The following is a 20049-nucleotide window of genomic DNA, read 5'->3' as shown; positions in this document are numbered from 1 at the left end:
CAAAAGGTATTCTCTGCAGGTCAACACATTCCAGTATCTAAGAGAGAAACGATGATTTGAAGTCTGTTTAAACTGAGAGAGTTTAATTTTTAGATTTGTCTTTATTTATAAATTACAAAACCACCATAATCACACAGCACAGCATACATTAACACTCACTTTCACTCCATGTATAAAACAGTTGACTGCTCCCCCTGTTAGCACAGAAGAAGATTTGGACCACAGAAGTTCTTTTTTTTTAGGTTGGACCTTTTTGAGAAATCTCACTTTTTTCTTAACATATTTATGAGACTATCAAGAGAGCTCTAACAAAAGTCTCAGCCCTTAGAATAAAAGGTAATCAATCCTCTTGGATTAAAGGCAGTGCAAAGAAACATCACAGAAAGAAGCTTAGCTTAAATTTTAAGACATTTAAACTTTTTCTTCCAAAACTTCTTTTGGATATTCTAAGGAAAATTTAAGACCTAAAACTTTTATTTTTACAACTTTCTATTTTTCCCCACATTTTTTAATACTGAATATGAAATCTGAGTTGTAATTTTTTTTTCTCAGAACTCACTTTTTTTGAAATTTTGATAAATTCAAAATTGTTGGAAAAAAAAATCTGAATAATGACTCGTGGGCCTATCCTTTCCGAAGCACTTACAGTTTTACATTCTTGATTAAATACTGGACAGAACTTTATAAAATGTAAGAAATACATAAATAAAAATAAATTTCTTCACAAATTTATCTAAATTTAACATCCTGTAAAGTTGAAAATAAATGTGCTTATATGGTACTGAGTGGGTTGTTGGTTTTTGGGGGTAAACTGATTCTTACTCTTCTTATTGACTTTCCCAGTCAGGTAAACGGCTGTTTTGTGACCTAAAAATCCTCATAGCACGTTAGAGTGTTAAATCTAGAGGATTTTAACTCAAGCAGGAAGTCAAAACACTACAGTTGATCATTTATAGAGTCACTGCCCTGATTTCAAAAGTTGTCACACAGCACTTTTGCTTCCCTTTAGTGACTGTTAGTGTGTTTAGAATGAGTCTTTATGCTTCATATCAACAGTATTTTACAAAGAAAACATAAAAGCGCTTTTTAGAAATCTCATCACAGCATTAGCAGCATCTCCAGACCAGAAAATGGTTCCCATGATAACAAAAACCAGCTGAAGCTTTTTTTACACCGAGGGAGCTGAGAGTTAGAAACCTTGATTTGCATGGGAAACAGGTACACAAAGCAGCATTAACACACACAGGCCCTGATGATTAACTTTCCGGTACTAATGACACCACCAAGTTTAAAACTGTTCATTCATTTACATTCATTTTACAGATTTAAAAAAATTACCTTAAAATACTGCTTCAGCAGTAAAACAAAATACTTAATTAAAATACAATCTCTTTAAATATTTATGTTGCTTTATCACAGTAAAGTAATTAAAGTGCTAATGTAATTCTAGTGTACTGCAGGAAACGCAGATGCTGTGTTTTGGAAGCATTACTTTTTCATGTTTCTTTTTCTTCCCCTAACCAACGGGTAAACCTAAATCTTGTGTTTGATTTGTTTGTTCTTATGATAAAAGTTATAAAACATATAAAGTTATAAAAGGTATAAAAGACAAATTTGTGTGAGTCTTCAGGATGGTGAGAGGACTTGAATGCCGACCATGTCAAGCTCCACTGAGTGGACACTGAAGTCTCCAAGACCCTGAAAGACACCAAATATCAGCCCAGGAAGTTATAGATTTGCTGGATTGTGACTCTGGTTTAATGCTGTTGATGTATCTCTGTGATCCCAACACCGGTAGAGGAAAATCAATGCTTACCGGTGTGTTGTGGAGCACCTGAAGAACTGCCTCCCGCTGGAGAGGCTCTCTGGTCAGCAGGTAGAGGAAGCCTCCACCTCCAGCCCCGGCCAGGCTCTGACCCAGGACCAGGGGCCTCAGGGCCTCCATCATGGTCCTCACTGAGGCTGGCTCACAACCAGGGGCCATCAGTTTCTTCTGCTGCCACGAGCGGTCCAGACACACACCCAGTCTGGACAGAGAACCTGGGGAGGGACAGGTGGATTTTAACTTTTCATCATTTTTCTAAAACACAGGGAAGTTTGGAAAATGAAAAAAGTAAACATACTTATTCGTACTTCTATTAAAGGAAATACTCGAAACAATTCTTCTCCCATTGTTCTTAAATCTGTATCAGGCCTCCTGTTTAACTGCTGTGTTGTGATTTGCTCTCACCGTCTAAACAAGCTCTGGCACATTCCTCTGAGTTGGACACCAGCTGCTGAGCATTTTGAACCATCGCAGGCAGACGGCTGTACCAGCTCCGAACCACATCCTGAAGAAAATCCTCTCCATCATCACCATCATCATATCAGCTTTTTTCCTCCCCATCAGTTAATGTAGCGCTAACTTATATCTTCAGCAGAAACAAGTTATGAATGTAATAAAAAGGGATCACATAAACAAACTAGACCTGCAGCAGGTTGCGAGCCAGGCGTGTTTTCCCCGTGTACACCAGCAGGAGGTGCTGCTCCAGAGAATCCAGGAACTCTTGAGAAAGATGGAGACGTTCCACCTCCACCTGCAGAGGAAGGGATGCTCTGGAGCGACCCACCTTCACTCCACCCACCAGACCTCCGACCTGATCCTGCCAGCCTCCACCTTCAGGACGAGAGAAGGAGGAAAAAGACAAGAAGTTTAGTCCAGACCATTATTCTCCGGCTTTGCTAACGCATGTCTCAAAACTCCGACTCACCTGTGGTTAGAATCTGCTCCAGGTACAGGACGGCATGGATGAGGGAGTCTGTGTCGTAGGTTTGACCAGTGCACTTGTAGACTGCAGCCAGCAGCGCCCCCGCCAGGATACTGCTGGTACCTACAAGACGAAAAATTATCAACTCTATCTGATTGTCACGCTAAGCTACGCTAAAGGTTTTCCTGTTGTACTTGGATTAATAAGCCAAAGAAAGCATTTTCTTCTATCCCAAGTCTGCACGTCTAGACGCAGCTGATAAATCCAGTTAAAATTCAGCTTTCCTTATATCTGAAGCATTTTCAGTCATGACGCTAAACTAAGATAGCTGTTGTGCCTTGAGCCTGGTCTCCATGAAAAGGTATGCTAACTTTTTCTACCTTTTTTTGTCTTTATGTAACAGACTCAATGCTACTACGCTAAGGGTTGTTTCTGCTGTTTTACCCACCTAGTCCAGACCCAGTGGGAAGCACCGACCAGCTGTGGAGCTCCACACCTCCTCCCCACCTTTCCATCAGCTGATTCCCTAGAGAATGCTGGGAGGAGAGCGACACCAGACCGCTGCACACACACACAGCCTTCAGTAGGGCACCTGTAACACAAAGACACACAATAACACACACATAAGAAACTTCTTTTTATTCCATTGATCTCCTTTAGTTTGTGAATATCTCCTACCAGGTGCATGAGGCTGACAGTAGTCTCTCAGGTCATCAAGGTTGTTACACACAGTCTCTGTGGAAACCTCGCTGCTCCGCCCCCTTGTGTGGCTGACCAGCAGGAGGAGGGGCTCTTTGATCCGACGGGCTCTGGCACCAATAGGACGCTTCCCATCCACCTTTACTGCAACGTTTGTGACGGAGCCGCCGTGTTCGAAGGCGATGGGAGGTGTGTCACTCCAGCCACCTGAGACACAAACACACTTTATTCATTCTTTGAAGACATTTGGTTTCAGGGATGTAAACCTTTAAAATAAAAAACTGTCAAGTAAAAGAAGCAGAGTAAGCACATTTTGCCATATTTTTTAAACAACGTACTTGTTTCCACAAACTTTTGCTAAACTCACCTGCAAGATCCAGTCTAGCAGGACACTCAACCTCATGCCACTCCTCAATAGGCGGGACCACACCCTGATTAACTGAAATGAACCTTTGTGATGACATCACAGCTTTTCGTAGAAGCACCTGACCTGCACCCTCGTAGTGCCGGGCTGCTCGAACTAGCAGATCTGGCCTGCAGGGGGCGGTAACAGAAAAACACAGATCAATCTCAACTAATCCATATCAGCCACACCTAAACATACAGATTGAAGCTCACCTGCTCAACCAATCACGTCTCCGATCTGCCAGGGCTTTGACTCCGTCCCTCAGGTTACCTTCCTCTAACAGGAAGTAGGCAGAGCTCCAGGCTTTGTTAGCTGCTGGTCCGCTCCTGAGGCCTCCTTTTTCACCCGCCATGAACACCAACACATCAGCAATACAGGAAAGACAACGAGCTGCCACGCCAAGCTCTGCCCCTGACTCCACTCCCTGCTCCCCACCTCCAGCTGCAACTGAAAACACAGGAGGAAAGACACAGAGTTAAAATGTACAGCACTAGTAGCAGGATGAGGAAACAAAAGTGATTTGGAGAAAAGGGAGATCTTTGAAGAGAAGAAGGAAGAGACAGGGGAGGAGGAGATAAATTGGAGAAGGATGACGATGAGACTCTTGAGGAGAAAGATGTGGAGAAAGAAACAGGACGACTGAGGAAGAGGAGGAAGAGATTTCAGAGAACGAAAAGGGAGCTACAGAAGAGATCCAGTGGCCGACCAAAAAGCAGCTGGAAAGAAGAAGGAGATGAAAGCAAGGAAAGAGAAGGAAGGGTGGGAGGTGAAACAATGGTAGAAGGAAAAAAGGAAGAGAATAGAAAAGAAGCAAAGAAACAGGGGAAAGAAGGAGAGGAATGGGTAGGAGTTAGAAGAAGAAGAAAAAGATAAGGAGAAAAAGGAAGAGAAGGAAAAGGAGATAAGGAGACAAAGGAGGATAAGAAGAAAAGAATGAAAAGGGAAGAAAAGGAAAAGGAGAATGAGGAAGATAAGGAGAAAACGGAAGAGAAGGAAATGAATAAAAAGGAAAGAGAAGAAGAAATGGGAAAAGGAGAAAAGAGAAGGAAGAAAGGAAAGAAGGAAAAGGAAAGAGAAAGAAAAAGGGAAGAGCAGGAAAAGGATAAGGATAATAAGGAATAGAAGGAGAAAAGGGAAGAAAAGGAAGAGAAGGAAAGGGGGTGAAAACAAGGAGGAGGAGAAGGAAGAAAATAAGGAGGAAGGAGAGAAAGGGATGGTGCAGTAAGATAAAGACAAAAAAGAGGAGTATGTTTTCGACATTACGTGTACATAAAGTTCAGTTTGTGACTCACTGCTGTCCAGTGTCTCCAGCAGCGCCTCCTGCTGGCCGCCCATAACCGCTGCTCTAAAACAAGGCAGGAGGCAGACGTCTGAACGCCTCCTCAGGGCGTCACACACTCTCTTTCTTCCTGCCAGGAACAATAACTCCTCCCTCCACTGTAGCTCCGCCTCCTGATGAGTGAGTGACAACACGTCCTTCAAGGAAAGCTTCCAAGCCTCCCTCCACCTCTGCAGAGAGCCAGCACCACCCAGCAGCCATCCAATACGTCCTTCAAGACCTTCAGCACCTCCTCTGGGGTAGAGGACCGGGAAGAGATGGGCTTCCAGGAGGGAGCGGTGCTCTCCTCTGGGCCACAACTCCTCAGGCCTGAGAGGAAGAAAGGAGAAGATGTAAGAGGAGAGGAGAGAAATGAGGAGTTGAGATTAGGAGGTAAAGGAAATGAGAAGGGGAAAGAAGAGAGGATGTAGAGGAGACAACTTAATATCTCAGTCTCTAAAGGTTGAGGTTAGATGGTGATCAAAAATATTTTATCACTCTGTTCTGATGAATAAAAGATTCACAAAACAGATTAAAAACTAAAAAAAAAAACAATCTAGGTAACTCAATCTATTCTGTTTTTTAATCTTCCTTCTTTTGATTTCCTGTCTTGAAAACTTGATCCCTTCAGGTTGTTTTAATCCAAGCAGATTACTCATAAAGAACTGGGTCTTACTGGATTCCTGTTCTGCTGAAGAAGGAGCTCCATGTCTGGTTCAGGAAGGAGGCATTGCTGTCATCAAAGGAAACCTGAGGAGGAGGAGGAGGACAGACAGACAGGTTTTATCTTTTGCTTTGTTTTAAAAACAATACTAATGGGATATAGAAGGAGTGGCAATCTGGGTCGTGCTCCATGAGATTCTCCCTCAAGCGGGAGGCCTGGGTTCGAATCCACATGGTGGCCTGTTTCCCGCATCATTCCCCATTATCACCCGGTTTTCTACTCTATCCACTACTCTATCCTCTCTGAGTAAAGGCATAAAAATCCAGAAAAACACAACTTAAAAAAATAAAAAAGTAAAAACCTTGTTAATTTTCAATATCATTGCACCTTTCAATGCAGCCATGGTCACTTTACAAATGCCAACAACAATAAAACAGAAGAGAGAAACTGAAGAAGTGAATACCAAATTCTCTGAAAATATCACCTAAAGGTAAAAGATTGACACTGAACAGGAGAGGACCCAGGACAGATCCCAGGGGAACCCCAAATGTTACTTGGGAGGGTTCTAATATTTAGTTTGGAAATACTGATCGAGGTCAGAGAGATGAAATCTGAACCAGGTGGATGGGGTGTCATACTTCTTAAGTCAAGGAAGATTAAATAAAGTTAGGAGGCCAGAGTCAGCTGATATCATTTGTTATTCTAACATAGACTGTCTCAGTGCTGTGATTTAAACTCAATTTTTTATGCCATAAAAACATTTTTTTAGACTTAATCATAAAAACTTAACAAATATTATTATTTATTAAATGTTTGGCCTCTGTCTTAATTCAATACCTGTAGCTCATCCTGTGCTCCAATCACCGTGTACACCGTCAGCTTCCGATCCATCAGCTGGATACGGTGTCCCTGAATGATGATGCCATCAGCCAGTTTTAGCTGCCTGATACTCTGAGACGTCCGCAGCTCTAAACTCGACAGTAGACAACCCGACGGGACTTTTAGAGGACCCTGGTAGAGAAGTTAAATGTCACTACAGGAGTCCAAACAGTAAAGCTGTATTAATTAACCAAACAGCAGCAGTAACCTCCTGACCTGTAGGTGGCAGTGTTGCACCACTGCACCAGTTGCCACACTGACGCATCCCTCCAGAACACTGTTGATCACCCGACCTCCTTCACTGACCTCATTCTCCATCTGAAAGGAAACAGAGTTAATGCAGGTGAAATTGTAGTGAGTCATGTTGACGCTGAGGGAGATGAAGTCTTACCTGAATGTGCGACAGAGTGTTTCTATCCGTCCAATCACGAGTCAGACGAGACACATGTTGTTCTCCAGATAAAGTCAGGTAGTCATAACGACCACCAGGGACGTACGCTGTCAAGAATGTGATCAAAGAAATGGAGTATTATCAACACAACAAATGGAAGTCGCCTTCTGCTGGCCATAAGAAACATTGTTAGGTTGAGTTCTTGGCAGACGAAGTAAAGATAAATACCCACCAAGTGTGAGTGGAACCCCTCTCAGGATCTTCCACAGCTCTGTCCTGCCACTCCTCACTGCTGCTCCCTGTGGTCCAACAACAGAACTGCACCCTGCTCTCTCCTCACTTACAAACTGATCCTGAGTCAGATCTGAGCAGAGACATTTCAACATGTCCAGGAACAGAGAGATCTGAAGAGGAACGCTGTTTTTATTTCAAAATTCAAAACTTGTGTCTATTTCAGATACTGATACTTATTACAAACATCTGCTAATGTGTCAACAACATTTCTGTTTACATGCTTAACATACCTGGAGGGGTGGAGCTCCAGAGTCTAGGCCCAGGTAGGTGCATCCATCCAGTGGAGGAGTGACGTGAGTCTGCAGTAACTTCTCTGACACAGACCTGCTGAAGAAGACTGGACCTGACACCTACAAACAGATTATGACAAGTCTGAAGTATTAAAGGTAGGGTTGAGTTTTTTTGCAGTTAGTATTTTTTTAAATACTGTGGCACTAACTTTCATTGTTAGGATTGTAGAGTAGACAGAGAAAAATCTCACATAAAAAACAGAAATGTACCTTTTTCCAACATAACAGAAACTAAGTTTTGCTGGTTTATTAAAATTAAAAACGCAGTTTTGTTTAATTTGAAAAGAGATATGGACTCACCAGTGGAACCTTCCCATCAGGCATCACAGCTTGCTGAATCTGTTCCTTGGTTCCCTTGTAGATGATATCCTTCACCTGACCCTGTGAGATGAACCAAATACAATCTAAATCCCACTTTGAGAAGATTTTAATATTGTAGTGCATCATAACAGAATAAAACAGACTCCATGATGAAGATTAAGAAAACTAGAGTGAGCACCTGTTGGTCAGACAAGTAGACGCCGTGATTGGCTGCGTATGAGACATCACCAGGTAATGCCAACACACGAACACCAGAGAAACCTTCCCAAGATAATACTAAAACACATAGAAGAAAGTAACTATTACTTACTGATTATTTAAACTATGTGTTGAAACAGAAACAGAAACAGAGCTGTAAGGGATGGCAGAGACACTAACCGAAATCAGGGGGAAAGGAGAGGATCATGTCGGTGCTGCAGACCCAAACACCAGGAGGAGATCCTGGACCAATCTGATAATTTATGAAAAGAAAACAAAGGAAAAAATTCAAATTGTATTAAATTAAGCCAAGAAAAGCTAAAAACAAACCAAGCTCCCTCATTACACATTTACAAACTGTACCTGGTGAGTGAGGCAGTCCAGCAACAGGTCCAGACAGCAGACTGGAGCCTGCACTCTCTGGTCTGGTTTCTCAGCAGGCAGCCAGCAGAACGCCCGGCCGCAGGAGCTCCAGGGGAAATCTCGACCCTGCAGGAAGAGTCACACACACTCACTAAAAAACACTTGACTTCATCTACATATTAAAAACATGCTCCTACTGGACTCACAGTGTGCAGAATGAGGATGTGAGCATCATCAAGGACATCAGCTGTCACAACCTGAGAGAAACAGATGCAGAGAGTTTTACATGTAGGCTAAGTCTATGAATACACAATGACTACCTCTGGAAACTTGATTTGTTAAAAGTTGTAAAAAAAAAATGTTTTACACTTTGGTTTTACTCCAGATGAGACACTGATGGATTCTAACTTAAGGGAACTTTTCCTTTCAGAGAGTCCAGGGTGTGTTACTCACTGTGTGTCCCGCGCGGCTGCTCAGGTGTTCAGCAGCAACCAGTAAAGCATTCAGAGTTGCTCCTCCACTGCCGACAGGCTCCTGACGGTCCCTTACAGTCAACACCAACGCACCCTGAGAGATAGAGCCTCTCTGCTGCCTTAACTCCAACTCTATGACACACACACACACACGAAATGTTTACAACAAATTTAAAAAAGGCTCTACTGTCAAATACTACTTTAACTCTTTTTATTAATTCTACTGCCACTTGATTGATTTTTTTAAATGAATACTACAAGAAAAAGTCCAACAATAAGGATTTAAAACAGTCACAATGCATTACTCTAATTTATTTTTGCATTAAAACTTTGCTTCTAATAAAGTTGCTTCTTATTTGATTATAATTAATTCAGTCATCATGTATTATACATAATAATCCACTAGACAGTGGTGACTGTAATTTAATTAGTTCATATAATTTGCAATACATGTAGTAATCAAAGCTCGCGTTTGGCGCCCCCTGTGGACGAAGTGCTTGTCGACGAGATTAAAGAAATTTTTTTTAAAGAGATTTCAGTATTTATCTCTGTTTCGCAACAAGTTACAGTCTCTTCACGTGAGCCAAGTGGTATTTTGTGGCTGCAATACAATAGAGTTTGTGTACATATATAATTATTAGTATTTTTAGCAGTAATGTATCGGTTCTGGCGCCCCCTCGGGGGGCTCTGGGATTGACCATTCCAACTTGACAAACCGTTACTTCAAAGATCGTATATACGGTGGGTGATCCTCACCCCTCTGGAAGGCGTAGACGCTGTCCACCAGTGGATTACTATGTTGGCGACATGTCAGAACAACCACCGTCCATGAAAAGCTGCTGCCACCGTGAGACATCTTCGTGCGGTCCACCAGTGGATTAAATCGTCTTTAAGACAATTTAAAGTTCATAGCTGTCGAGAAAGCTCATTTGTTCAGAGGCTGCTGAACCTTTCCGTGATAGGATGGGTCACTTCTGCCCGCACACAAACCCCTCAGGAAAGCGAAGTCAGTCGAGAAGGATGTTAGAGAAAACCGCTCTTAACGAACCTTGAGTGGGTTAAATGCGTTGGAAGTTGTTTCAGAGTAAGCTAAACGGACCATAAAAACAAAAACAGGATAAATTACAACAGAGCTTTCAGGTTTTCTGACCGTTTGTCCGCTTGCTTTGACTCTACGGGCTTCCGTAGTTTGTAAACAGTTGCGTTTGATTCTAACCTGAGCATCTCTCGAGTGGGTGGTTAGCTGGTGAATGACTTATACGACATATTTAGTAGTGATAGCAAGAAGTGTGATACACAATGTAGTGATGCGCATAAATAATCAAGTGCCTTGGCGTTTTTTTTTTGTTTGTTTTTTTTTGAAAGCAGCCCTGCTCCGGGACTTTCTTTTCTAGCACACTAAACTTGAGTACCGGAACATCCCGGGAGGGCGGTGTCTGAGTCATGAGACATTCTAAGTAGAAAGATAAGTTGTGATGCAAGAGTCTGAATCTTTAAGGTATAAAGGGACCAATATGACGTTTGAATCTGCAAACTTTAAGACAAATGCATGCTAAAACCCTCATCCTGTAGACATATATGGTGCTTTCAACAGTAAGAAGAACCTTCTAAGAAACGTGCATATCAACACCAGGATCTCAATCCATGAGGTGCTTTCAAAAAGTCTGAACTTTTGAAGGGCTCTGTTCATTTTCAGTGGCATTACTTTTATTGACTTGCATAATCCTCATAGGACTTTAGGCCAAAGAAGAAACGAGAAAATAAGGGACTACATATACCATTTAGCTCCTTGAAGAGAAGTTCCTGGAACTTAAGTGTTTTGGTACCTCTAATCAAAAAAGCACCCACAGAAAAAGATCTTACTCTTAGAATCATAACATAAACAGATGTTGAAAAAAAAACAGCAAACAACTTCGGGTAAAAACACATTTAAAACTTTATTGAGCTTTACACAATTATAGAAAAAGAAATATGTACAATTTACAACAGACTGAACACATAGTCAGAAATTCATTCATCGTCATTAGTCTTCATTCGTCCTCTTCCTCATCCTCAGCAGGCAGAGGTCTCGACCTGAAGACATAAACATGAAACTAGGTGAATAAACAAACTCATTCTGATATTTCACTGAAACATCTGAAGAAACCTGTCAGAGTAATAAGTAAAACAAGACCCACTGAGGATCTGAAAGTTTTTAACAGGAGCTAAAAGTCCAGCCTGAAAATTTCAGCAAGATTTCAAGTGTATGAATACAGCTTTGGATTAATAACTCTGACTGGTACAAAAGCCACCAACATAAATGATAATACACTGTTTTTTAAAACACACACAAAAAAACAGTTTAAAGTGAAAAGCAAACCCGTCTGGTAACAGAGGTTAATATAAAAACCAAAAAGAAAGCCGGACCCTTGAAGAGCTTAGTGAAAATTTAAGAAATAATACAACTTTAACTGTAATTTAAGCCATAATTTACTCATCTTCTGCTGTGTCTGTTACTTGTCAGCAATATGTAAAGTGCTTTGTTTTTTATTTTCATAGTTAAGAATTCAGTAAAAATCCTGTAACATAAAAAAGTTCTACCCTCTAAAAAGTAATTAAAGGATCCTTTTCTTGGGATTTCCGAGTATAAACGCTAAACTAAATTCAGAAAAGTTATGTCTACGCTGTCCAGTTCGCTCGAACTGTAGCAGTTCATAAAGAAAGTACACCCAAAAGACCTCAAGCCAGAGGAAACCATAAGTCTTGATTTGTAAAATATTATTGCTGTAAAAATTCTGTTCAGTGTATTACACAAAAAAGTAAACATACTTCCTGCTGGTCTTTGAAATGCCACTTCCCCCAGCCTCTTCACCATCATCTACCTCCTGGGGGCTCTGGTTTTCCTTCTCAAATTTCCTTGGGGGACCACCAAAGAAGTCTCCAATTCCCTTCTGCCAGGTCGGTGTGGGGCGAGGACACACTGGATTCCCACCAGCGTATTTATTTTTTGCTGTGAATCAAAAAAAAAATCATCACATTCAGATTGACACATCTGCTTGCTGTACAGGTGTGATGAGAAAGAGCTGGTGGAGAGTTCAGAGACTGACCAGGCGTTGAGCACTGACTGCTGGAGGAGGCCGATGCATTGGCTGCATTGGAGCCCAGAGACTTCCGAGGTGCAGATGCTGCAACAGCTGCCAACACAAGGACAGGATTAACACAAAAGTAAATGAAAGAAATCAGATTTTAGTTTTGTCTCAAGCAGACACCCAAAACTTAGTGGCAACCCCACAACAAGCTAAATAGTAATCTTTAAAGAATTAATGTTTGAGAAAGGATGCAAGTATTACTATGCAAACATGTGCAGTATTACTTGAATGTATTGTGTGTAGAGTGTCAGTGACAGCACCTTTAAATTTAGTGTGTACAGAATTCGCATCCTAAATAGTGACTCTTAAGTAAGCCGAATTCCCCAGAATATTTCCCGGAATATGAAAATATGTCTATGACTCACAACTTTGAGCAGACAATGAACTTTTTTTCAAGATCGGAAGAAATTATATAACTTCTCAATGGAGTTTCGTTCAATGTCCAAACAAAGCGAAACTGCAGCGCTAAAAACTGGCGCCAGTTTGAGGTTATCAACACGTAATTAAGGAAAAAAGAACGACACTATCATCTCATTAACATGATAAGAATATTGTTACAGAACTTAACTTTTAATGCGAGTTCAGATTGAAATCGTGAAAATTCTGCTTAGTAAATTTCCCCACCCCGTGTTGGCGGGAGTATGGTGTTTGACTGTCTTGTTTATCTTGATTACAAGAAACGGGGCTCCTAGAAAATCTCTCATATTTCAATATTTGGCTTTCAAAAGCATCGATATATTTTGTCCAATACCTCTCTGAGAATTAAATGATACCCTGTCCGCTTTATAAACCAAAGAGTGGGTTACAGCCCGCAAGACTACATGATAGAATCCCTCATTTCCGCGTAAAATTGAGCTTTAAACGCTTGAAGTCGTAATTTTTTCGAAAATATGTTACAATACCTTTTCTGTATGTTCCGGGGACACTGTCGGCTTTAGTCCTCACCATTTTAGCAGCGACTTTTTTAAGTTTGCAGTGATTTGCAAACGAAACACTCTGAGAGAAATGAGTGAAGTGAAGCGTCCCGCCTTGGTTTAAAAAGCCCGGGCCGGGGCGGGAGATTTGGAGATTCTTCTTCTACGCATTCTACGACGTAGAATAACACTGCCCTCTGTTGGTCAAGAAACCTGACATATTTAGTTTGAAGGCCCTGTAAGGACTTTCTCTGTGGTGTTGAAGTTCTCACTTTTTATTTATTTTCCTTATTATAATAATCCAAGCTTTAAAATAAGTTTATCAGCGTCATAATTGGCTGTTTGTGAATGCCATTCCTCAGTATCTGAGGATGACCTCACTTATCCACCGAAAGTCTCTCAATGACACTATATCGAGGGCAAAGGTCAGCAGTGTAAAAAAAGCTTGGCCCTTATTTTCTGGTGGAAAACAATTACTTTGATTTTTTTTTTTTTTTTTTTTTAGTTATGGTAGTCACTGGAGCTGTACTGATAAAAAAAATGACAGAAGAGCTGGAGAGGGCAAAACCAGAAGTTGATAAAGACAAAACACGAAGCTGGTTGTGTGATGTTCATTCCAGCCATTGACTGTATAATAATTGGACGTAGTGTCCCAGAGGTCACCTGTCTGTTTCTGATACAGATTTTTGTAGCAAACCTGCTGGTGCAGCCATATTGGAAGTTAGGTGGGACTGGGCCTCGAGTCTGTCTGTCACATGAGCTGAGCAGTGCCTCTGATTGGGTGAACTGTGAAATTAGCAATACATACGGGAGCATTTTTTGTATCAGGCAGTAATTATGTTTATTTCTGCTCTGAAAATGGCTTTTTTGGCCAGATGTGTCTATGACTTCCTGTACTTCCAGAGCCAGCTTCAAGCAGACACTTGGGAAACAGCAGATTTTAGCACTTCTGCACAGTCCCATATTTCTAGCCGGGAGGATGCCACTTGATTTCAACCCACATGCTGCTGTTATACTTCAGTAGCCAGTCCGTTCAAACTTGAGAGTGTCAATAAATTAAGTGCAAGGTTATGTTTGAGTGAAAAATCAGTATATTTTCCTTTTGTGTGTGTGATTATATCGCAGCCCGTGTTCTTTTACAAATAATACTATTGGCAATTTTAGTCCAACTTTAGTTTTTTTCCAGTTTTAAAAGTAGCTCTATCTACTTAGTAAGACTTCTCATTACTTTAAAGTCTGTTTAATGGCACAGCACACAGAACAGCGATTTAAACATCCTTATAAGACTCCAGTGAATGGAGTGTGGAGAAAACAGGTACACCTGTAATGTTTGGAGCTAAGTTGACAGGTGAAGTCAACCTGCCCACAAATCTCAGTGCTGACTCTCAAACCAGTATTTTATGGATTTGAAAGTAAAGCTAAATTCAGAATAGGATCCTTAAAAATTACACTTGAGCACATCATGACATGTTTTACTTCATAAAGTTAGGACCAAAAGAAAAAAAAACGCGTTTCCACTTTTTTTTGTCCCTCGCTGTGTTCCGTAGTGGCGGTTCCAGCACTGACTGCAGGCATATCACAAAACAACGCAGTCTCGACAACTCAACGGTTATAAATCCGTCTTTTAGGGTATGTATGAACCATTTTACAGAAAATCGTTAATATGTTAAGGGTTCTAGATGTGTTTACTTTTGTTTCGTGTTCTTTGATGTGTTTTTTAAGAGTGTTTAAAACTTCAAAAACAGCTGTGGTTGGTTGTGTCCCTGTTCCGAATATAGTTCGCTGGATCATAACGTTATAAACAGAAACAAAGAGCTCACGTCTGAAACTGGCACCAGTTACCCGTCAAGCTGAAGAAATTTAATGAGTTGAGTTTGTTTATTGTAAATTTGAGGCAGCTGTAAATAGTTTTTTTTTTCTCTCTACGATCCCCCGACTGTCAGCTGTTGTCCGTGTAAGCTGACAGCACATGATCTGTCTGTATCTGATGAATTATTCATAAAAAACTCATTATTTGTTCGTTATCAACAGCAAAGTCAGTTTGGACTCAACGCTGCTTTACTGAACTGTTTGTTTACTTCACCTGTTGCCTTCATGTCATCTCAGTCTGTCTATTTGAAAGCTGTAGTATCTTGTATTATGAAGAGGCTGAGCATAGTTTGCAGAAACGACATATGTGTCAGCAAACTTGTTTTCTTTTCTTTTTTTTTTTCTAAAAATGCAGTTACACTTGCTTGCTCTCTCCATCTCATTCTTCAATTTCATCAGCTCCACCTTAAATGTTTTGGTGTCCAATATCATCTCTTTAACAGGAGAAGATCTGCTTGAATACTAGTCTGAGTTTCAGCTTTGTTTCCCTCCAGGTGTTGCCATGGAGGAGGTGACCCGCCTGGTGTCAACAGGAGACTGTGTGAAGATCTGGGATGCTGCCATGGCCCCGCTGGAGCAGTTCAACCCCCACAGCATCAGTCACCCTGTTGCACAGGCCTGCTGGAGCTCCAACAGTATCCTGACAGAGGGAGGGGGATGTTTTTGTTTTTTTACACTCGGTGTTAAGGGTAACTCGCATGAGACTAAACAGAATCAAGCTGGATGGTCAAACATGCATATGATCCAGTTAAAAAAAACTCATCACACACACATAGTTGTTTTTCTTCAACCAGCGAAAAATTCAAATTTTTATATTGACTAAGAGGAAAAGAAACATTTCTGACAATATAACTGTAAAGTAGAGTAAGCATCGTGTGATTATTTATTACTGGATTTTATCATCTTAATGCAAACAAAAAAATGTACACCTAAAAATAATGTGCCGTCCTTGACGAGTTACTTTAGAGCAGTATTTGGTCACAGCAAGCAGCTGTGGGGACCGGTTGGTGGTTTCCACCGTCAAATCCACTCCTGTTCCAGTGCTAGAGCTGGCTGAAGGGGTGAGTACTTTACTGTTTGTGCTTCCTTAAAAGGTTTGATATCAGAAAGCTGTGAGCAGAAAAAAAAAACTTTTATTTAGAAAAGCTATCTGTAAGTCTCACAAAGTTAAAGACATGACTTTGGAGCACTCTTGAACGCTCTCTTTGATGTGTGTTTAGAAAAAACAAACCCGTGTGTGTCTGAGTTCGTCGTCTCAGTATGTGGTCAGTGGAGGTCTGGATCACTGTGTTCACATCTGGGACCTGAAGACCAAGAGGCTGCATCGCTCCCTCAAGGTGAGGCTATACAAACACAACCAGGAGGGATAAGTTTCATGTAAATCTCACGATTGAATGTCTGTATGAAACATTGGTCATGAAAAATGATAGTCTGTGTTTTCTCACCAGGACCATAAGGAGGAGGTGACGTGTGTTTCCTTCAATGCAAACGACAGCTCCATTGTGTCAGGCTCTGCCAGCGGCGATCTGGTCATCCACAGTCTGACCACAAATGTGTCCAGCAAAGCCTTCGGACATGGCAGCGACCAGGTTAGATAATTCACTGAAGATTTTTTTTACACTTAAACCTGAAATCTAAAAGAATCTAAAAGTAAAACTTTGTAACCAAAATGAGAAATCAGAGAGAAAATTTAAAACTATTTTATATAATCCTATTGATATAAACATTTTAATATCATTTTTGCTGGACAAAGTCATTATGTCACTCATTCTCTAGGTAGACAATTATCACATTTACCAAATGTTTTATTTCACAAAATACTTCAGAAAAGACACAAAAACCCAGTTTACTGTGCTTCAAAGTGAAGAAAATCTAAGAAGCCAAACTGAAGTCAAAACAGTAAATATTTTGTTTTCATCGCAGTAGATTTCAGTAAACTTCTTGGTCAGACAAGATTAAAAACAAACTCTGTGTTTTCTCTGAGTTTTTACTTTTATGAAAAAAACTTCAATACGATTCATTGTGAAATTTGATCCTGATTCTCCTCCTTTCTCCTCAGCCGATCCACGATCTCAGGCTGTCCCTGCTGAAGCGCTCCCTACTGGGCAGCGTGTCCGATAGCGGCACTGTGGTCCTCTGGGACTCAAACACCCAGAAGGAGCTGCAAGTGTTCGACAGCGCCCACAAGGCCCCCAGCTCTGGCCTCGCTTTCTCACCTGTCAGTGAGCTGCTTGTGGTCAGTGTTGGTTTGGACAAGAAGATCATCTGCTATGACACAGCCAGCAAGATGTGAGACTCATGTTACACAAAGTGTTTGTATTTCAGGTGTTTTTAATCTGTAGGATGGGCTTTATTTGGTTTTCATTATGAGTTATACTTCACATTTAAATTTCCAGAGAGTTTTACAATTCAACCCTATTTCAGACAATTTTAGTCGTAACATGATGTGAAATCTCGCTCTGGGACATTTTTTAACAAGGTGTTTCAAATTTGTGTGCGCAGATTGCTGAAGTCGATCCGAGTGGACAGCCCTCTGACTGCAGTGGACTTCACCCCTGATGGTACCGGTCTAGTTGTAGGATCCACTCAGGGGAAGATCTACCAGTATGACCTGAGAAACTCCAACAGCCCTACCAGGATCACTGTGGCACACAAAACCTCAGTGACCTGCCTGCGCTTCCAGATCAACAGCAGCAGACACAAGGTGCCAACCTGGACACACATACACTATGATAAATGTTTTCCTCTGACAGTTTCATAATGTGATGCTTCTGTTTCTCTTTCTCCTCCACCAGTCCAGTAAATTGGGCTCCACAAAGATTGCCAGCATCACCAGATCCTCATCCAAAGTGACCAGTAGCCAGCAAGACTGCAGCCCCAGCACAGGCTCCGCCTCCCACAGACAGGCGACAAGTGCAGGTACTGTCATCTCATTGCTCGCCATGCAGGGAACACATGACTTTTTACAAAAGTAAACCAGACGTTCCAATGTTGGAGAAAAAAGACATTAGACCTCTGTTATTTATCCTCAAAGTTTAGTAAATAAACAATAGCAGTGTTGTATCCAGCAGGGTGTGCTGGTGTTGAGGTGATATCACGGGAGGCTGAAGGGCAGCCGGGGGCAGAGCAGCTTCCTGTTACTGAGAAGTTCAGCAGAGTTGGTCGAAACAGTCTGGACATGTTCTCTCCAGCCCGAGAAGGTCAGAGCGGTCACAATGTGTTCAATGACTCTGTAACAATCTGCTTCTTAGCTCCCAAGTCAGGTGTTATAGTCACATTAAACCTCACGCTGTCCTCTCACCTCCTGCTGTTTGATGCAGATCCTCAGATTCAGGGGACAAGTGGAGACCCAATGATGGGGAGGACTCACGGTACGACAGGAGGTCCAGATGAAGAGATTTGGTTTGAATGTTGATGCTGGTTCTGCACTCACTTTGTGTCTGTGTTTCAGTTCCTGGCTTGGAGATGCTGAACAGAGAAGGGGAGGGGCAGCCCGTTGTACGTCGAGCAAGTCTCGACATCTTCTCCCCGGTTAGGGATGGTCAGTACATCGCTTATTTACAATGGATCCTACTGGTTTAAACTGGTCACAAAAATGCCTGAGTGGGTAGATTTTAGAACTTAAGAAGTCTGACCAACAATCCTCTGTGGTTATCTACAGACTCTTATTCTGCCGGGGGCTCACAACGTAAGACTCCCCTGGGAACACCACTGGGTGCTTCAGTAGGACGATGCTACAGCCCACTGGCCATCTTTCAGACACCGCCTCCCATTAAAGAAGAGGAGTCAATCGCTGCAGCTGCTGAAACTTGTGACTCCAGGAAGGTGCTGGCCTTTGACTTCTCAAACTTAAACTCCACCCTGAAGCCAGAACTGATAACCTCACAGGGAAAGTATCAAAAATCAAAAGGACATTGTTTTATTTTTGTAAATATTAAAATGTGGGACAACAAAAGTAGTTCAACTTACAAATACTTATTTCACATGTGCTTTATTTACATTTTTGTCTCACTGAACTCTAAGAAAGTCCCACAGCTTAGAGCGATTCAGACTTATGAGAAGTTTGTAATTCAGGGTCACATCAGAGAGTGCTTAGAGTTTAAGATTGGTTCATAACAACTTGAGAGCAAGCTATAAAAAGACGATTCTTGATCTGATCGACAGCTCGACAAGGCTAGCAGCTCCAGTCAGGAGGGAGAGGGTCAGACAACGCCTACATCATCACAGCAGACCAACCACAGCCAACCAGCTCCGCCCTTCTTCACTCCAGAGCCCAGTCTGAGAAGAGCCAACGGGTTTCAAGCTCAGCTGAGCTACGACACACCTGTACAGGGAGCTCCACCCACTAGCACAGCAGGTATTCATTTCAAGGAATAAGTTTGAAGCAGTTTACGTACATATTGAAGTGAAAACACAGCTATGTACCTAGAACAAGATATAAAACACGAGAGGTAAACTATGGAATACTTTCTCATAGCGTTTGTTTTCTATATGCCCGTTCAGGTCCTGCTCTGTCTGCAGCCGCTTCTTCCGCTCTCTCCCAGAACATAGCAGAGGTGGCAGAACAGGCTGGAGCTGCTCCTTTCAACTCTCTACAGATCCACTTCATCCAGAACCTGATTCATGAGACAGTGGAAGACTTGAGGTGAGCTTTAAATCTTAAACTACAGACTGAATGTGAGCTGAGGCTGAAGAGGGAGAGCAAACATGTCATCCTTTCTTCCTCTTTAGGGACGCCTGTCACAAAGACATCATCAACCTGCAGGTGGAGATGGTGCGACAGTTTTACATCCAGCTGGTACGAGAACAACCCTGATTCTTGTCTTGTAGATGTATGTGCTTGGACATGTTTGTTGAAGGTGACCTGTGTTCATGCCGAGTCTGATGTTTGGTGTGTTTCAGAATCAGTTCCACGGTCTCATCGAGAAGTACTCCGTCAATGAGTCCCTGGTGGAAGAGATTGAGAGACTGAGGGAGGAGAATCGCCGCCTGAGGGCAAACTACTGACCCTCTGATCTAGAGCTCTCATGTGTCGGCTATGCCCTGACTTCACACTCTCAGGCAGTGCCTTCCTTTGCACTGTGGTGCTTATGTT

The 20049-nt window shown here is 41.8% G+C and overlaps 3 protein-coding genes across 4 annotated transcripts in view; 1 reads left to right on the top strand and 2 right to left on the bottom strand.

Annotated features, from left to right (window-relative positions):
- Positions 1-100: 100 nt before the first annotated feature.
- On the bottom strand, positions 101-10213 carry fcsk (fucose kinase). Its single transcript, XM_074676954.1, has 23 exons — positions 9800-10213; positions 9024-9175; positions 8777-8827; positions 8571-8696; positions 8388-8460; positions 8188-8285; positions 7989-8069; positions 7629-7748; positions 7337-7508; positions 7105-7211; positions 6930-7031; positions 6672-6845; positions 5847-5920; positions 5145-5500; positions 4065-4299; positions 3814-3980; positions 3426-3653; positions 3196-3339; positions 2751-2870; positions 2469-2656; positions 2231-2330; positions 1817-2040; positions 101-1698 (listed from the first exon to the last, which is right to left on the bottom strand). The coding sequence occupies exons 1-23, from the start codon at positions 9897-9899 to the stop codon at positions 1627-1629; spliced, it is 3264 nt and encodes a 1087-aa protein (XP_074533055.1). The 5' UTR covers positions 9900-10213; the 3' UTR covers positions 101-1626.
- Positions 10214-10960: 747 nt separating this feature from the next.
- On the bottom strand, positions 10961-13223 carry pclaf (PCNA clamp associated factor). The gene is made up of 4 exons (XM_074676953.1): positions 13074-13223; positions 12130-12216; positions 11852-12032; positions 10961-11116 (listed from the first exon to the last, which is right to left on the bottom strand). Exons 1-4 carry the CDS (start codon positions 13117-13119, stop codon positions 11074-11076), a joined length of 357 nt encoding a protein of 118 aa, XP_074533054.1. The 5' UTR covers positions 13120-13223; the 3' UTR covers positions 10961-11073.
- Positions 13224-14613: 1390 nt separating this feature from the next.
- The window catches only part of nedd1 (NEDD1 gamma-tubulin ring complex targeting factor), a 5529-nt gene continuing 93 nt past the window's right edge, over positions 14614-20049 (top strand). The window contains exons 1-16 of one of the 2 annotated variants that reach the window (XM_074677810.1): positions 14614-14714; positions 15449-15589; positions 15921-16015; positions 16175-16291; positions 16403-16543; positions 17014-17243; positions 17457-17658; positions 17750-17873; positions 18026-18154; positions 18275-18325; positions 18406-18495; positions 18616-18779; positions 19119-19311; positions 19458-19599; positions 19686-19752; positions 19857-20049. The exon at positions 19857-20049 is cut by the window's right edge and continues 93 nt beyond it. In XM_074677810.1, coding sequence (XP_074533911.1) covers positions 15457-15589; positions 15921-16015; positions 16175-16291; positions 16403-16543; positions 17014-17243; positions 17457-17658; positions 17750-17873; positions 18026-18154; positions 18275-18325; positions 18406-18495; positions 18616-18779; positions 19119-19311; positions 19458-19599; positions 19686-19752; positions 19857-19961 — 1983 coding nt within the window. In that variant the 5' untranslated portion in view covers positions 14614-14714; positions 15449-15456 and the 3' untranslated portion in view covers positions 19962-20049. Of the gene's footprint in view, positions 14715-15448; positions 15590-15920; positions 16016-16174; positions 16292-16402; positions 16544-17013; positions 17244-17456; positions 17659-17749; positions 17874-18022; positions 18155-18274; positions 18326-18405; positions 18496-18615; positions 18780-19118; positions 19312-19457; positions 19600-19685; positions 19753-19856 lie in introns of both variants that reach the window. The other variant, XM_074677809.1, reaches the window with a different exon arrangement.

This window comes from Halichoeres trimaculatus, unplaced genomic scaffold, assembly GCF_033239565.1.
Source record: "Halichoeres trimaculatus isolate MK-OKI-2021-1 unplaced genomic scaffold, fHalTri1.1 fHalTri1_scaffold_10, whole genome shotgun sequence".
NCBI classification, from domain to species: domain Eukaryota; kingdom Metazoa; phylum Chordata; class Actinopteri; order Labriformes; family Labridae; genus Halichoeres; species Halichoeres trimaculatus.
The sequence above is the reverse complement of the archived record's forward strand: the minus strand, read 5'-3'. Positions and strand labels throughout refer to the sequence as shown.

Excerpts from the sequence above, each read along its gene's own strand:
- fcsk (XM_074676954.1), bottom strand. The coding sequence starts at position 9,899 with ATGTCTCACGGTGGCAGCAGCTTTTCATGGACGGTGGTTGTTCTGACA. Across the intron at positions 8,828-9,023 it reads GCAGCCGCGCGGGACACACA|GTTGTGACAGCTGATGTCCT; the intron begins GTGAGTAACACA and ends TGTTTCTCTCAG. Across the intron at positions 8,286-8,387 it reads CTCCTTTCCCCCTGATTTCG|TATTATCTTGGGAAGGTTTC; the intron begins GTTAGTGTCTCT and ends TATGTGTTTTAG.
- pclaf (XM_074676953.1), bottom strand. The coding sequence starts at position 13,119 with ATGGTGAGGACTAAAGCCGACAGTGTCCCCGGAACATACAGAAAAG. Across the intron at positions 12,217-13,073 it reads CCCCGGAACATACAGAAAAG|CTGTTGCAGCATCTGCACCT; the intron begins GTATTGTAACAT and ends TTGTGTTGGCAG. Across the intron at positions 12,033-12,129 it reads CAGTCAGTGCTCAACGCCTG|CAAAAAATAAATACGCTGGT; the intron begins GTCAGTCTCTGA and ends TTTGATTCACAG.